The sequence below is a fragment of the Danio aesculapii genome, chromosome 21 (assembly GCF_903798145.1).
Source record: "Danio aesculapii chromosome 21, fDanAes4.1, whole genome shotgun sequence".
NCBI lineage: Eukaryota > Metazoa > Chordata > Actinopteri > Cypriniformes > Danionidae > Danio > Danio aesculapii.
Genome location: NC_079455.1, coordinates 12,025,611 through 12,044,736, shown reverse-complemented (window position 1 = coordinate 12,044,736; position 19,126 = coordinate 12,025,611). Strand labels below are relative to the sequence as shown.

The window sequence follows — 19,126 nt, the reverse complement described above, 5'->3', positions numbered from 1 at the left end:
TGTTTCTTTCCAATACGACAGTCAACTGATTACATAAACAGTGAAACATCGTGTGAAAGAACCACCGCGCAACTGTTTGCTGTTTACTTCACTACAGCCACTCACGCAATTACTACATATTCCAGCAACTCTTACATAAACCGCAAGAGCTGCTCTCTGATTGGCTGAGGAGTGTGTCAATCAAAATTCCGTCACCCAATAGTCTCGTTACTCGCTCTTAAACTATGGCGGCCATGTTGTATCCGCGGGGGATTGGAGGAGGCTAGTCGGAACCGAGTCCGTGTGCAGTCGGGAGTGGACGGGGAGGCTATCGGGCTTCAGCTACTCGGGGTTTTACACCATCAAACATCGACCGACACTCCTCGCCATGAGCCGTCCGTCCTCAGCGGGTGGAGCGGCCGGAGGACTTGGAGCTGGAAAAGCAGGAGGAAGTAAGCATGGAGGTTCTGGAGGAACTACCGCCTCTGCTGCTGCCGCCGCCGCTGCTGCTGCCGCGGCCGCCGCAGCAGCTGCAGCCGCCGCGGGGGTGTCCGGCTCCGTCGCGGGCTCCGGTACCGTTCCCGCGGCCGCTGTAGCGCTTCCAGTCGCGGCTCTTCCGGGACAGTCCCCCGAGCTGACAGCGCTGTTTGAGTGCCCGGTGTGTTTCGACTATGTGCTGCCGCCGATCCTGCAGTGCCAGGCTGGGCATCTGGTGTGTAACCAGTGTCGGCAAAAGCTCAGTTGCTGCCCGACCTGTCGCGGCCCTCTCACGCCGAGCATAAGGAACTTGGCAATGGAAAAAGTTGCATCTACTCTGCCGTTTCCGTGTAAGGTAAGAAGCGCGTGTTCACGACTGTCATAATAACCAATGCAAAGTCGCCTGCAGTTTTGTTTCTTTCAGCACTGTATGATGGCACGCATGAGTTTGAGAAGTGAACTAAAACTGGAGATGCCACAGGTGTATTGGCTACGTCTATATCATATCAGTGTTTTTGTTTATGCTGCTGAAGTGTGTTTTTCAGTGGTTGAATATTAAGTTCCGTCACTTAGGGTGTTATATTGAGTTTTAGTAGGACGAAATCACCGAAATTACGAGACTTTAGTAATTTAGAGGCGTCAATATTGCCTCAACGAATGACATCATTTAGGGGGCGAGGCTATGAGTCTGTCCAACCAATGACTGGCTAAGGAGGCGTTGCGTATTGGGGAGACCTGTCTGAGGACAATAATTGTTTAGATAGGTGATGCTGAGGGTACATCTTAAAAATTTGAGACAGACATCGATTAATCATAAAAACTAATCCTATTTTATAATACCTTTGTATTATATTAATTTATATGTTATTAATTATAATAACAAAACTTTTGCTCCACTTGAATGTTGTATATTGTCAATTTCAGTCTGTTTAACATAATGCAAGCTGAATTTACTGTCAAAAGTTTAAGACAGCAACTACGACTACATTTTCCATTTTCCCTCAGTTGAATGTTTTTAGTCCTATAAAATATCATATTACGCAATTTTTACCACACATTTTTAAACCTTTTAATTTTTTTTTTGTCCAATTTCATTTTGTGAATATATATTTGATTTTGTTGTTACTTTCACTAATTAGTTTTCAGTGTTGGGCAAGCTTCTTGGAAAATTGTTGTGAGCTAAGCTATTAGCTAGACTACTTAAAATGTAGCTTAACTACACTAAAAGCTACACCCTGGGAAATGTAGCAAGCTAAGCTAAAAGCTACTTTGCAAAAGTAGCTTAGCTGTATTTGCAATGTGCAAATGCAATTTTCATTTTTAAATCGAAGCAACTTAAATTATCATTCATATCTTAGCGATCACTAAAACTGTCAATAAATCATATGAGGCAGAATTGTTCAGTTATTTACTGTAATATGCTGTACTAAACAGAAACAAATTATACTATATAAGAGCAAAAACAAAAAATCCAATAAAACCAGGTGTTATGCATTTAAAATAATATAGTAATGTATAGTAAAGGGAAATATTTACGAATGAGCATTAAATTACTCTAACTTACATATTGTAGTATAATTAATAACTATCATGAAATAATAGTAATTACCGTAGTATACTTTAGCCTTTACTACAGTAAACTACTATATATAAACTCCTGTCCCTCAGCCATCAAGCTCTCATCAAGTTTCTCGTGTCAGTCCAATGATTGATTTGCAACGTCACCGACCAGAGCGAGAGGTGGCAGTAACGCACCAAAAAGTTTGTTGTCAACAATCATAAGTCTGGATGAAGAAGAAATTGTAATTCTCGCCATCATATGGATTTACCTTCATCGGCTAGACACCGGCCTCACAGCTTTGTGAATGTTGGTGCTGTCACTTAATGATCTGCGATCAGTAAATGTAGCTTGTGTGGACGCTACTGCGCTACTTGATTAAATAATAGCTTCGCTACTGAAAAGCTATTGGGTTTATAAAGTTATAAACTTACCACACGTTATGTGACAGTTGATGTGTATTAACAATCATGCTTGATAAAATATAAAACAGAAAGCTTGAATAATTTCTTAATGTAAAACCTGTTTGTGCATTAATGCAAGAGAAAATAAAAATAATTATTCTTTGTCACAATAACATGTCAATAATTTCAAGTAATGCCTTTCCTTTGTGATTAGGCTAGTGGTTAAATTGCAAATTACGCAATGTCACAAGAAGTGGCATTTTGAATGATTTTTCACCAAATCTCTGCAGTTGTTTTGTATGAAACTGACAGGGACAGTTCACCCAAAAAATGAATTTTTTTGCCATCATTTTCTCAGTTTGAGTTTTGTTCTTTTGTCCTTTTTCATTACTTACTTGAAGAATGTTGTAAATCATCGACTTCCATAATATTAAACTTTTCTTCCATGAAATTTCAATGGTTACCAGTTTCCAACAGTGTTCAACAGAAGGGAAAAAAAATCTAACTGGTTTGTAACAAGTCAGAGGTCAGTAAATGATGGCAGAATTTCATTTTTTGGTGGAACCATCCCTTGAATTAACCTCATTTATTCATTCACAATTCTACATCTAATTCTGAATATAGAAAGCTGACAGAAAACAAACATGACTTTACTTCCAAAATCTAGTATTTTAGCGGTCTAGTTACTGACACCATGATTGATTTGGTTCAGTTGTTAGAAACCATGTTTATGTCTGTTACACTGTCACACTTTCCTGTCTGTTAAGTTGAAAACCTCTAAAAAATAATTATATATATAAAAAAGAAAGCATGTTTATTAAACCCAACACACCTTTTTGCTGAAACTGAATTCACCCTAGATTAGCTCTCAGCAGTTTCGAAAGTTTTCTTTTTATTGTGATTGACCTGAAACTCTTTAATTGCATCATCAGTGCATTAAAGTTGTATCCTCTGTTATCGCTGGCCTGTGAAAGTTGATCACTACTCTTGTTCCGTGGGCTAATGTTTCCTCCTTACAGTGGCTGTAATCAGGACGTGGCGACTGGTACTTGATGTAGAGCAGTTTCTAAAGTGATACCAGCCGTCAGCGAAGGAAAGTAGCCTTCTATGTTTGTGGTGAAAGTAAAGATCTGCTGCTTGTTCTGCAAAGGGCTTTGTTCGTTTGTTTTTCAATGGTCAGCTATAGCAACATTAAAATGTTTGTTTTTTTGTGGATGGATGTGAAAACAGTCTGGAACTGTGCCACGTGCTAAACTGAACAGGTTTCTGACACTGTTACCTCAGAACACAGTTATTTTGTATTCACTTTTGACAATTAGTGTTTATTCCAATGGTCGTGTTCTGACAGTTAGGGGTAGGGCTGCACAATATATTGTTTCAGCATCGATATTGAAATGTTTGCATACATAATAATCACATTGTATGATCTGCAATGTTGAGTTGATATTATAGTTCAACATGAGCCACAGTTGTGTAACAATAACCAAAGTGTAACCATAATAGAGTAAAAATTTATTAATTGCCTGTGAATGTGTGTGGATTTCCGGAGAGTTTAAAGCATTCAGAGACAATAAATGTTTATTGTTTGTAACTTTAATGAAGGTTAAATTCATAGTTCGTAAATTATTAATATGATCAAGCCTACACAGTGCTGTTTTAAATTTCATTATTCCAATTTTTTAGCTGAATACTATTAAGACTCCCATGAAAAGCACTGTTTATTTCACTTATATCTTTCATCTGTTATATTTATAAATGATTGAATTTTTATGCAAATAATCAAACTAAAAGAACGACTTATTTCCAAATAGAGCTATTAAAGTCATCTGGTAAAATGGTATAAGTATCACAAAATATATTGCAGAAAAACAAAATATTGCAATGTCAGATTTTTCAATATCATGCAGCCCTAGTTAGTTATTTAATGCTGGTCCTTCTGTCTAAATGCTGAGTACATTTAGCATCTTTTGTATTTGTATTTTGTATAATTGTATTTTTTGGTTGCTGAGGACATAATGATCTAGAACCTACTGTGGTCAGGAAAAATCCCATGAATTTCTCATGAGAAATTTCTCACGATTTCCTCTTAGGTTTACTGACTGAAACACAAAAGAACATATTTTAAGTTATTGTTAGAAATTAAGCAGTTATGTTACCATTAACAAAAAAACCCAAGTGGGGCTCACTGCAGAGCCACTTGGGCAGAGCTGAGCTTCAGCAATGGAGAGCTTGAGCTCCAGCTACTCCTTCCTTGCACTTCTTCTACGAGTGATGTCACTGAGGGTTAAGGGTGGGGTGGGTGTATGCATTAAAACAGCTTACAGGAGGAGGAGCGAGAGCTCAAGCTCCCCCTCGCTGGAGCTCAAATGGCTCTGCAGCGAGCAGTGTCTCAAAAAACCCACTTAGCTACCATTTACAATAGTGTGTTTTCAATTTCAAGTGGCATTTTAGATCGAAAACGCTAATCTATTTCAGAAAAATATCTTTGTGCACACTTTACTTGCGCTGTGTTCTAACTATGTGAACAATGACGTGTTAAAATGTATCTTTTCCATGTTTAAAGGAGTTTTTGCTCTAACAGTCTGCAACGGTGCCATGCAAAATTTCTATTTTAGAAATGCTGTCTTTTCATGGTGTTGCAGCAGAACAACAGCACATACTGCTATGACAAAAATCACCTCAGGTACAGATTATGTACTTTTTTCAGTGTTAAATGCTTCCAAGGTGAGTTTAAATACTGTTTTACGGGATGTTTATTGCCATACCACTGAAAGCAGCAGCAAATAGTTCATCCTCAAATCTTGAAAATAAAATAACTAGCAGAAGGTTTAAAATTGAAAGTCAGAACTGTGATTCAGTGCAAAACAACATCAGTCACTCAGTGGCCTATTAATAATGTTAAAGAGGTTTAATGAGTATTAGGCGAGTGAGGGGGGCCTTCCGTAACTTGCATGGTCCTACGTACCTTGCGTTATCATGTATAGGGTTGGGTGCATCTGTACTGGTGTCACCGAAAAATTGAGGTCATGTGCACTAAGGCTCACAATATATATAGTTTCAGCATCAATATCGCTATGTGTGTGTCCACAATAGTCACATTGCAGGATATGCAATGTTATGTTGGGATTATAGTCGATCAACAATTGGGAATACGAGAGATTTATAGAGTCATTGCAACGTATAACGTTAATAGATTGAAACTTTGTCATTTGCATGTGTTCAAAAGACATTTCAAGTAAGTGTAAAGCATTCGGGCACAATAACGTAAAACATTTGTAACTTTAATGATGAAAAATTGTAATGATTGTAAGAAGGAGGTGGAGAACCAACGAAAATTAAAGAGTAGTTATTTATAAAAAGGAAAGCTAACTGAAAGCAAAAGTAAAACAATATGTCCAGGCCTGGTCCTGTCTCGGCTTCCTCTGCCATCGTTCGTCTGCCATTCAAGGCCGTTGTGCAACTCGGGTGTTTCTGATTCTTCACTTACGTGGCGGCCTCGTTCCGTTTCCACGGCTCTTGACCCCGCCCCCTCGCCACAATGTTTTATTAATACAATGAAGACTATAGAGTGTTATTGTACATTACAATATTCAATTTCTGTATCTGAATACTGTTTGACTCTTCAGCAAACCAGAACTGTTTATTTTACTTTTTTCTTTGTTCTATTGTAATTATTCTTACACTTTTAATATTATTATTATTTTTATACATGATTCACACCTTACAAAATCTACCCAACCAATCTAAATTAATGATTGATTTTTTTTTTTTACACAAATATTAAGCTATTTAAGCCATCTGGTGAAATTGTAATGTTATATTGAAATTGTTATATCGTCATCATTGGCCTCCAAATCTAAAGAGTTATCAGATATCGGTTATTAGATTGGTTAGTTCTACTTGCACATGGAGTGTCGGGGCTAAACTTTGCAGAATGCTGTGTAAACACCACAATTCATGCAAGTAGAACTAACCAATCTGATAACCGATATCTGATAACTCGGATTAACTTAGATTTGGAGGCCAATGATGATGATATAATGGCAGATAATCAAATATATATGTATATATATTTTTAATGACATTTTTCTGCAAAACTAAAAACAAAAGGCAAACACACATACAATGAACTTGTTCTTTTCTGTAGCCACAGCTTTCTTTTATATAAATACAATCTATATTGCCTAATTAATAAATAATGCATAAATAAACCAACAAAGTGACTGAACATTAAGCAAAAACAAAATACTAATAAATTAATAAAAAAACCTGCAATAGATAAATAATTAGTTTTCTCTGATACAGCATGATTTTGTATGCGTTTTAAACCGAAAGGCCAACTAGAAATGTTGTGGTACGTAGCAAAAATACATAATCGTGCATAAAAGTACATGATTTATCAGCTTAAAGATATCAGCCTAATTTTGTAATCTGACTGATTACAATAATATTAAAAATGGCATGTATAGGTTGATACATTGCTGGTCATCCATAATTTACACACTCAAATTAAAATTCAGAAAACACATAATTTCAGAAAAGACATAATTTTCGAGATATATATATATTACATCTAACAGGTTTACACAGTATTTTTTTTTTACCTCCTGTTTGAGTGCACAGATTATTCTCTAACAGGCATTAGAGCCTCTGTAGGTCTGTGATAATCAGACATTCCTATCTTAAGGCCAGAGCTCACAGATCAGTTACATAACGTGATCATTTAAAAGAAATCCCTGACAGCATGACGACATGTTCTTTATTACACCCAGTTTATTTTATCAGTTCATTAGAAACCTTTTTACATTACTTACAGTTTTATTAAAAGATGACGAAGACTGTTTTTTTTATTTTTATTTAGACTAACATCCGGAAGATAAGTGTGCACGGGTGATAATCAGGAAATCAGTTGAAAAATATGTAATTATTGTAATTGTATGTTCACTGTAAAGATTTATATGTAGTTTGTGTTCGTTTTATTTTTCTTTGCTTTCTTTTGCTTTCACTTTCTTTTTGAAATCTGTCTGTCTTAGATTCGCTTTCTTTCTCTCTTTCTTTCTTTCTTTCTTTCTTTTCTTTCTTTCTTCCTTCTTTACTTAGTTCTTTCTTTCGCTTTCTCTTGTTCTTCCATTTGTTTGTTCTCTCTTTTGCTCCTTTTCACTTTCTTCTCTTTTTCGAAGAGCTGGGTGATAAAATAGTATCAGTATTTATTGATGATACGCCATTGTCAATAATGATAAAAAAAAGTTCGTTATTAAGTTTCGGGAAGAGGCACTATAGTTTTATTAAAGCATGGCTGCTAAGCACGCCTTGCAAGGAATGCCAATAAGCTTGTTAGTGGTATTTCCAATGTAAACAGGGAGCAACACGCACATGGAGTGTCGGGGCTAAACTTTGCAGAATGCTGTGTAAACACCACGATTCATGCAAGTAGAACTATACTTAGATACTTTGAATGGAATATACACATTTCAGTAATAACAGCAGACTAATTGCCTCAGACAAACACAGAGCACCCAATCACTGCAGCGCTTTTTACTTTACTCCATAAGTAAAACTTGTATCGGAGCTGCAGCAATGATCTGTTTGTCCTCCTCTAAGAAACAATTGATGGTTGCCTAGTTGCAGACAAACTTTCCACGTGCAAGTTTTAGGTTTCATCATTGCCACCCCTGGTCAGAATAACAACATACGAAAATGACTGCCGTGGCTAGCTGAGGAGATTGTAAATGGTTTCTTTTCTTGTGCATCCCAGTCACTATCACCCCATCTGAAAGATTTGTTAGCATAGGGGTAATGTAGTCATCCAAATTCACTATTTGTAATGTTGCAATATCTATTTAAATGATGATGGTTGGTTCCTTTACTTAAAAGCTCAGATCTGATTATTATAATTTGTTTTGTTTACAGAGTCTTGAGGTTTGCCTTAAAGTTAGCTTTGATTCAGTATTTACACATTCTATCATTGCATGATTACATTTTATTAAGTCGTAACTTTCGAATTTTAAGGTTCTATCTGACATTTTTGTCAAAATTGAGTTATTGACATATTCTTATTAAATGACAACTTATTTAAATTATGGGATGTTTTTTTAGAAGTTGCTTACATCTTAAGAAATTTTATTAAAAAAAAAACAAACACCTATTGTTTGCTATGGAATGCAAAAACTTCAAAGTTTAATATCTCAAAATCATTCAGAACGCAGATAGAACCCCATAATTCCAAGGTGACGAAGTTTAGGAGTCTCTTGAACACTTGTGTTTATTTTATTATAAAGAGATGAGATATTTTTGTTGACTTTTTTTGTTTTTTGATTATAAAAACTTTTTGCCGTAGTTGGTGAATTAAAATAAATTAGTTAAAACAATCCTAATATTCCTAAGATTGTTAAAAATATTCAATAATATTTAAACATTATATTGTAATAATTTTTTGCAATATCACCCAGCCCTACTTTCTTGCTTTCTTCTTTTTTTTTCGTCACGGTCAGTCTTTTACTGTTTGTCTCTCTGTCACTCTTTTCTTTTTGTTTGTTTTCTTTGGTTTTTCTTTCACTTTTGTTTATTCCTTGGTTCACTTTTTGTCTGTTCTTTCATTTGTTTGTTTTGACATTTTTCTATGATTTTTTTCACTTCTGTTTGGTCTTTGGTTTGCCCTCTTTTTTCTGTTAAGCTTTTGTTTCTTTTTTTCACCCTCTACACTTCTTATTTTTTCACTCTCTATTTCGCTTTCTATTCCAGTCTGTTTAGATTTTTTAAAATCTTTTTTGCATTCTTTCATTTTTGTTTGTCTGTTCTTTCATTCTCTCCTATATTTTTTCTTTTTATTTGCTCATTTTTACTTTTCAGTTTTGTGTTTGTTGTATTTCTTTCTTTGCTCTCTTTTTCTTTCTATCTTGTTCTTTCCACCTTTTCTTTTGGCTTTTTATTCATATCTTTCTTTTTTTGTTGTTTTCTTACATTGCTACTGTCCAATTTTTGTTTGTGCCTTTATTTTTTCGCTTTCTTTTATATTCTTTCATTAGTTTTTTTTCAGTTTTTTTTTCTTTTTTCTTTTTTTCTTTTATCACTTTTTCTTTTTTCATTCGCTCTTTTCTTTCTTTTTGCTTTCCTTCACTTTCTTTCCTTTCACTCTTTCTTTTCTTCCTTCACATTCTTTGCTTCACTCTTTCTTACTCACTCTTTCTTTTCTTACACTTTTTCTTTTTCCCCCTTTATTTATTTATTTTCTTTCTTTCTTTCTTTCTTTCTTTCTTTCTTTCTTTCTTTCTTTCTTTCTTTCTTTCTTTCTTTCTTTCTTTCTTTCTTTTTCCTTCACTCTTTTTCTTTTACTCACTCTTACACTTTCTTTTTGCTTTGCTCTTCTTTTTCTTTCATTCAGTTTTACTTTCTTTTATTTCTTTCTTTCTTTCTTTTCTTTACTTTTTCTTTTACTCACTCCTTTTACACTCTTTCTTTCTTTTTTTGCTCCTTTCTTTTCTTTTTTCTTTCCATCATTCTCTTCTTCTTTCTTTCCTTCACTCATTTTCTGTCTCTTTCATTTTCTCTTTCACTTATTTCTTCCTTTCTTTCACTCGCTTTCATTCACTCTTTCTGTCCATCACTCTTTTTCTTTTTCTTTCTTTCTTTCTTGCTTTCTTTCTTTCTTTCTTTCTTTCTTTCTTTCTTTTTCTTTCTTTCTTTTCTTCACTTTCTTTTTCTTTTACTCTCTCCCTTTTACACTCTTTCTTTCTTTCTTTCTTTTTCCTTTGCTCCTTTCTTTTCTTTCTTTCCTTGATTTACTTTCTTTCCTTCATTTTTTTATTTCTTTCATTCTTTTTCACCCTTCTTTCACTCTTTCTTTCCCTCTTTTGTTTCTTTCTCTTTCACTCTTTCTTTTTCTTTCATTCTTTCTTTTTTAACTCTTTCTTTCTTCCCGTCACTCTTACCTTTTCTTTTACTCACTTTCTCTTACACTTTTTTCTTTTTTATTACTCACTCTTTTCTTTCACTCACAATTTTTTTATTTTCCTTCACTCATTTCTTTACCTTCACTCTTTCTTTCTATCTTTCTTTTCTCACACTTTTTTCTTTCTTTCACTCCTTTACCTTTCCTTCACTCTTTTTTTCTTTCACTCACTCTTTTTCTTTTTCCTTCGCTCCTTTTTTGTCCTTCACTTTCTTTCCTTTCACTCTTTTTTTCTTCACTTTTTCTTTTCTGTTACTCACACTTTCTTTTTCCTTCAATCCTTTTTTCTTTCTTTCTTTCCTCTTTTTTCACTCACTTTTTCTTTCTTTCCTTTCTTTCTTTCTTTCTTTCTTTCTTTCTTTCACCTTTTTTTTTTGTTTCTCAAATGGACACCAGATCCCTGTTCTCTCTCTTTCACACAGATACATACACACACACACAACAGGTGTTCAACAAATATCCGTGAGCTAAACCTGGAAACAAGATCCGCTTCTCCCGCACATTCCTATATCCATGATTTATTTGGGCTTATAAGAAAGGAGTGGAAAAGGAAATGGGAATTTTGGCTGTTCTCCGAAGTCTCCGCAGCTCGTGTAGGACGTATGTTTGCAGTCTGGCAGAAAAGAGAGCAGTCTCTCCTTCGCCATTGCTGAGCCTCTGTCCGACTGGCACACGTAACCAGATTAGACATGGAGACACTTAGTCCCCCTCCAGCTTGGCCATTTGTTTGGCTGCACGGGTCTATTTTCAGCCTGTTCTGCGGCTTTAAGACACAAGCTGCTGTCACTATGAATAGAGGCGGGTGCACGCAAGGGGAATTAAAAGCTGTGATGATGCCCACGAGGCTGTGTTTGGAGAAGTGAGCACCCCGGTGTGGTGAACATTGGCGACACTGAACAATACTGTGCATGTATCGTATTATTGATTGCAGATCTGCGTGTAATGCTGGGCTGAGCGTCTGTGGGCACGACATTTTTTTTTTGAAATCTGGTTTTTATTTATACTTGTTTACAGCATTCCTTCTCAAATAACTTCAGGCAAAAAGATTGATCGTTAATATGTTTATATTAAGTCATAGATAATTAGCTGACTATTTACATGTTTGTTTGTTTGCAGATTGATATTCCTGGCATTGTCAAATTAGTTTGATCAACAAAAATGGTATTTGCCCGTCTTTGCTTTTAAATCCAAATAAAATCAACATGTACAGTTGCAAATTATCAATAATAAACAAATAAATTGTTTATTATTTAAAACTTTAATATACAAAACAATTTAATGTGTTATTGTTAATTGTGTCAGTTTGGTTTGTAAGGTTTGTAAAGATGTCAATGATTAGGTATCATGAATAATAAAAAAATATTTGATGAAATATAAAATTACAGTATATACATGTATTGTTTAATATTTCATTGAAAGTAATGCAATATTAACAATATGTAAATTATTAATTATTTGTAACTATTTTGTGTATTGTTAAGAATAATAATAATATAAATATATTAATAAAAATTTTATAAATGTTCACAAATATTGGAACAAATTATGAATACTTTAAGGTGCAGACAGTAGGTGATTGTCTTCAAAAACATTTTTGTTGTGCTGGTTGAAAGTCTCTTCACATTCCAATAGTATTGATTAAAGTAAATGATCTAAATGTATTTATATGTGTTTATATTCTGGGTAAGGCATAAAACTGAAAAATGTTCATCCTATTAAATATTGTTGGGCCGATAATTCCCATAATTCTGATAAGTAGCCTGAACTGTCTGTCAACAAATGAAGATTTGTACAACTGCACACCTCTGTTCACGCAGATCCGCCATTTGCACGTACATGCGTGCCGAGCGTTCATGTGCACATGAGACACAGCGGTAAAATCAAACGCTGAATCAAAACTTTTGCAAACCCTGAATGGAGTGGAGTTATTTTTATACGCTGAAGGAAGGATGACACCATGGCTGAAGTATTTCTTTTGGACAGGTAATGTTATGTTTTAAAACAATTTTAGTCTCGCAAATCATGTAGATTTTGTTGTTACGAATTCAGTGTTGTTGCACTGAAATCTTCCGGCAAAAGATTGATGTGACTATTTTCACTTTCATAAGGGACCTTTTACAGCATCGATAATGTAGATTTTTTTTAGTTTAACAACAAAATATCAGTGCGCTCAGAGCGCTATTCCGCCTAGCCTGCTTTACGGAGTTGAAGATTTATATTCACATCACATTGGTTCATTTTTGAACAATGGCAATCTTTGACGCAGCCCCTATATTGTTTACCATGCCACTTTGAATATTTGCTCTGAAATGGCATGTAAGTGTGGCTTAGTAATAAGTGTAATTCCTGCACGCCACCGGCTAACCACTAAGCATACAGTAGTCGCTTTAGGACAAAGTGAATGAGAGAGTGAGTCCAGCGATCCTTGCATGCATGAAATATTGATCGTCATGAAAGTTTAGCTTGCTACACAACTGAAAGCGTGCTAGGTATAATACAGTTTTCGTTGGGAATTGTAGTATTATAAAGTCCTGTAAAGTTTTCTAAGTGGCGAATGACATGAACTAGTGGGTTGCCTGTTATCATCTTTAAGGTGCATGTTTCAGGTGGTGTGGCTTTGGATGGCACGGCAGGGACTGTGTTTCAAAAATATTATGCTAACTGGTTGGCATTTTGGCAAATTACCTACTGCACCTTTAAGTTATCCTGCCTATTATAATTGTTTTTTTTGTTTTGTTTTTTTTTTACAAAAAAAATTTATTTGAACTTAATATTTATATGGGTGTGACTTTAATACAATGGTTATGCCTTACTAATTTCTTCCTAAATATGTAATTGTATATAATGGTACACTGTACCACTTTAAAAAATGTTATAGGCATTCTATAGCATCATACAGTTGAACTATTATTAGCAATGTTATTATTAAAATATTTCCCAAGCTGTTTAACGGATCTTTTTTTATTTCGACAGATCTTTAAACATAGGACTTTAAATAAATAATTTTACTAGTTTTTGTTGAAAGATATTAGTATTCCGCTTAAAGTGTAATTTTAAAGGCTTAACTTGGTTAATTAATTATCTAGGCCAGTTAAATTAATTGGGCAAGGCATTGAACAACAGTGGTTTGTTCTGTTGCCCATAGAAAAAAAGATATATATTCTTAAGGAAGCTAATAATTCATTCATTCATTCATTTTCTTTTCGGCTTAGTCCCTTTATTAATCTAGGATCACCACAGCGTAATAAACCGCCAACCGCCAATGAAACTGCTTTTATTCTTGCCAAAATAAAACTAATAAGACTTTCTCCAGAAGAAAAAATATTATCAAACATACTGTGAAAATTTCCTTGCTCTGTTAAACATCAACTTTTTTTAAACATTTTCCAAGTGATGTTTAACAGCAAGTAATTTTTCACAGTATTTCCTATATTTTTTCTTCTGGTGATTGTCTTATTTGCTTTATATCAGATAGAATGAAAGTAGCTTTTAATTGTTTTAAACCAATTTTAAAGTCAATATCATTAGGCCCCCTTAAGCAAAATTTCTTTTGATGAACAAACCATCATTAATGATGTGCCTAATTACCCTTACTTGTCGAATTAACTTGGTTAAGCCTTTAAATGTCACTTGAAAAAATATCTTTAAAAATATCTAGTAAAATATGTACTGCCATCATTGCAAAGATGTATATATACCATTTTATGTTTAAAAAAAATGGTTAAATGTTATATTTTGAATGGTTAATAGTGTGAGTGACTAATATGTGCAGGGCTAATAAGTTATTCCATTAAACAGCAGTTTCTTTAGTTATCCCATAGTTACTATTAATAAGGTTCAAATTGGGATAATGTTGACACGTACCACTACGTGTTTTTTTTTCAGGTGGGAGCTGTCATTCATGTATTTGTTGCGATGTCAGTTCGTTGTGTGCATCGCATTATGAAACTATTCTTGCTGACATCTTGGAGTAAAAACATAGACTGAACTTGAGGCCGGGTGATCTGGTCCGATAAACTCACTGCACAGACAGGGTGACAGTCCTTCTTGGATCCGCAGATGGTGAAATGGCGGGACAGCAGTATAAACTTGCATGTCTTCCTAAACTTCAGCCATTATTCTAACCTAGGCGCGTGTGCTCTAACTGAAAGCGGGAGATGCGTCTCTATAGCAACCTTACAACCTCTCCAAACAACAACCTCTACAAGCAAGTCATATGAATCATATTTATTATCATTTGACAGTAGCGGAGGAACGCCGCCAAATGTAGCGAAGTAAGAGTAATGATTTTTCTCTAATAATTTACTAGAGTAAAAGTACACATAGTCAATGTACTCAAAAAGTACACGTTACCCAATAATTTTACTTAAGTAAATGTAACAAAGTAGATGTAACTCGCTACTACCCACCTCTGGAAACAGTCCCTTAAAAGTCACGTCTTGTCTTCGGTTTCAGGCTTTGCACTCACACTACAAGCGTACCTGAGCCCAACTGAACCGTGCTCTGGCACACCTCTTCCAACCGTGCCAGGGCCGGCCAAATGATCTGTGCCTTAGTCTGATTCTGAGCACTCGCACTTCTCAAACGATCCGGAAATGGGCCCGGGCACGGTTCGGATAGCATGGTGTAAGTACACCCTAAGACTGTCCTCAAAGTCCTCTCAGGTTTGGCATCATCTATTAAATTCCTTTTAGGGTTGGCATCATCTCTTCAAGGTTAGGTTATCGTTTAAAAAAAAAAAACAACGCTAAATTTACTTAGAGTAGTTTAAGAAACACAATTTAACAAAAGAAATACTTTTGAGCAATTCCATGCAAATGTCAACCTCGCCATTAAAAAAATTTGAGTTTTCACCAAAATAGAGAAACTGCATTTTTTGTGTAAGTATTTTACAGTACATTAAATGTCTCTCTCAGTGTGTCAAACTATTACATTTGATTTACCACAATCACACAAGTGCCAATTTCACATGTCACATCCATAACAAAAAAGTGTCACATCCATAACAAAGCATTTTCCTCATAAATACAAAAATGTCAAAAAAAATCAATCACGTTTGTTCAGTAGTGAGCAGACTCTTATCCTTTTGATTAGCATTATTTATTTTGGGTTGTGCAGTTTAATTCACAGAACTTCTACAAAGTATGTTGAGTACTGTAAACTCGCAGACTTTTTTTTGTCACATCCATAACGCATGTTTATTTTCCTCATTTAAAATATAAAAAATGTTTTCAGATTGATATTTTTCTAATCCCATACTTTCTATGTGATTTCATGCTTTGACTTATTACTGTAAACGTGAACAATTCCAGCGTTATGGATGTGACTTTTAAAACATCGTAGTGGAAGTTAAAGGGTTTTAAAGGGATTTTACCCTAGCCCAACTAAAATAAATAAGACTTTCTCTATGAGATAACATAGGAAATAGAATATATATATATATATATATATATATATATATATATATATATATATATATATATATATATATATATATATATATATATATATTATTATTATTATTATTATTATTATTATTATTATTATTATTATTATTATTATTATTATTATTATTATTATTATATTTTTTTGTTTTTTTATTTTTAATTTTTTTTACAGGAGGGCTAATAATTTGCCTTTAACTTTTTTTTTTTTTTTTTTTTGTAAGTTACATTTTTGCCTATTTAACATTTTCTTTATGTACATTTTACTTTAAGATTTTTCTTCTCAAATATTGTCCCACAAACCCATACCTGCCGCTGTTCATAAAACGCACACGTAGACAAATATGTCACATGCATTATAATACCAATTTGTATTACACACACAAATGCACCGAGCTCTCCAGGCACTCACTGTCAATTAAGCAAAGAAATGGAAGGATTAATGAGAAATCGGCAGTTTTCACACTTGAGCTGTGCTGAGAGGTGGATCAAAAGAGCATTTTAGCGGCCAGCGTTTCCTCCCCCTCCTGCAATCTTCATCATATCACTGGAGGAATGAATGTGAGCCGCCTGTAATTAATTTCACAGATGAGTTGCTCGCAGGGTGACTCTCTCGAACCCTCTGCAGCTGCAAAGACACACACTGCATGAGTGTGTTTGCAGGAACTAGTGTTTTCACAATACTGAAACTTCAATATGAATCCGTTTTCAACGCCGCAGGGAAATACTGCCACTGCATTAATTTAAATGACATTATTAACGCATGTCCTAATTTCTACATTTGCATAAAAATGAGTTAAAAGCTCAAGTACTGTTTACTCGAGCGTTTATTTAGGTCAAGGATTTAGGTCATTTAGCAAAAGTTTAATTTCTGACCTTTCATTCACACGATGCCAGTGTTGCTGGTGCCCTAAGATGGGCTTTAACTGAGACGTTTCACGAATGGGTCACAGAGTGGAAAAATCTAAAAACTCCCCCACTCGTGTAGCCATGTATAGATGAAATGCCACAATTTTGCAAAGATGATACCACAATACCATGTTACCAGAAGTCAAGTCAAGATTAGATTTATTGTCATTACGCTACATGTGTGGACATACCAGAAACCTGAGAACAACACTAGATGTAAGTGCAATTTTAAAGGTGGGCTAAACGTACTTGTCTTTGAAATAACACTATTTTTTAAAATCAAGTGGATACAAAATTATATTAGCTCAAAAAATAAACTATGGAATTACATACCTAATATTATTTTTGAAAAAGTAGGTAGCATTGAATTTCTTTTTCATTTCAATTTTAATATTAGTAAGCTTCCTATAAACATTTTGAATTTTCACAAACAGGCATTGTTATCATGGATAATTATATACAAACACAATTCTTCCCCCCACAAATGCTTAATTTTAAATAAGTTATGTTACACACTGAAATAAATCTCTTTTTTTAAATTAATTGGTTCATAAATAATATTTTGCTGGTTTCACAACATGACATCTCTCTGAACACTGTAACGGGTAAAAGGAGTCTTCGAAGCCATTTCATGCCTATTATTGAAGTTGCACCTTATTCACAATAGTGCATGCTGATTGGTTTGAACCAAGTCTTTCTCGTGAATTAATGAACAAATGTGATAAACTGTAAGCTGAAAAGTGATGTCACTTTGTACCCACCGGTACAAACACAAGGATCTCATGGCTGTGACGTTGCTTCAAAATGTATTTTTAAATTGGAAGAATGAATTTGCTCAAAACAATACAAAACCAACCACTTTTCATTTGTTAGCTAAATAGATGTGTCCTAATAGTGTTTTTAGCAATGTGGGACATAAATATGACGGTCAAAATCTCAAAAACTGTGTTTTGGTGTTTCATGGCCCCTTAAATGTTAGCGGGAATTGGATTTAAAATAATTTAGTACTCATTGGTACCAAAATTCCAGTATCATGAAAACACTAGCTGTATCAGCTAAAAATAATGGAGACACGTTACAAATTACGTATGTCAGATATATTTTTAAATCCAAAACGGAGTGCTGTTTATGTTTGTACTCAGCAAGTTGAAGATGAACTTCACTGCATTCTTCTGTGATTTTAGTGTGTCCTGTGACTGTGTCTCTTTGTTTTCATCACAACGCATTCAAAACTCGTGTTTACACTATTTCAACCCATGTTTTCCCTTTCCATCTGGACACTAGCATTTGTTTAAGCCAGGGGTTTTCAAACTTTTAGGACACACGCCCCCCAAGTTTGGCCAATTTCACTCACGCGAGCCAAAATTATAATGCATGTGTAAATGTCATTCACATTTTACTTGCTGCGTTTAAAGTGCATAGCATTAATTACATTGAAACATAAAAATACAGCTTACCTGATTCAGTGTGATGGTTGAGCCTGTTTCTGTTAGGACAACTTGGTTGAATTCCTGACACAACTAACCGTAAATCATCTTTCACTGTCAATAAGCGTGAGCTATAGCATACTTGCTTTTTTTATATATGTAGATACATAAAAGGCTGCATTGCAAAGCCAAGTTTGCAGAGCACTGATGGTGTGGTTGAGTCGAACATTGAGTATGTTTACATTGGCAACAATACTTTAATACGATTTTAATATAATTAAGACAATACTCCGATTAAGAGTCTACAATGTAAACAGCAATTTTTTAAACATTTTTTATTTATTACTTTAATCCGACTAAAGTGATAAATGAACTAAACAGAAATGGAATTAAGACGTGGAGTATGGATATATTAGTGGCATTATTGATGTAAACACCACAATCAAACTATTACAGTCATGTAGGACTTTTCGCCATTTTTTTCCAACAAGATCCACACACGCGGCCGTCAGTAAAGGACCGCAAGCACACACATCGCAAAATGCGGCAGTTTTTTTCTTTCTATTTGGTTATTAAATTCCATAACACTCTCACCAGTCCTTACTCCTTATTTGTGTCTAATACCCCAGTTTGTCATAAGGGCATGAATGAAATGTTCATAAGTGAATGTGAAACTGCCGAACTGCAGTTAAAGTCACCCAAAATTCTATAAAACTCTTACATGAAAGCACTTCACGTCTGTTAAGGCAAATAACTACATTACTGATGTCCATGTAAACGTAGCCAGTATGTCTTCAAAGTTAGGGAAATAACCAGAAAGGCATTGTGCTGATTTGATGCAGAAGTGCACTTGTTTGTCAGACGCCCACCGGCTGAGTTTCATTCACCATCATTCATTTTAAATGAATTTTTAGTTTTTTATCCGATCCATATATTTGCAAATATTTTACTCGAATGCAATAACTATATGTGCCTGATAG

General features: G+C 34.6%; 1 protein-coding gene across 1 annotated transcript in view; it reads left to right on the top strand.

Moving 5' to 3' along the window:
• The first annotated feature begins 227 nt into the window (after window positions 1–227).
• The window catches only part of siah2l (seven in absentia homolog 2 (Drosophila)-like), a 51,889-nt gene continuing 32,990 nt past the window's right edge, over window positions 228–19,126 (top strand). The window contains exon 1 of the mRNA XM_056446245.1: window positions 228–811. Within this exon, the coding sequence (XP_056302220.1) occupies window positions 368–811 (444 nt within the window). The 5' untranslated portion in view covers window positions 228–367. The remainder of the gene's footprint in view (window positions 812–19,126) is intronic.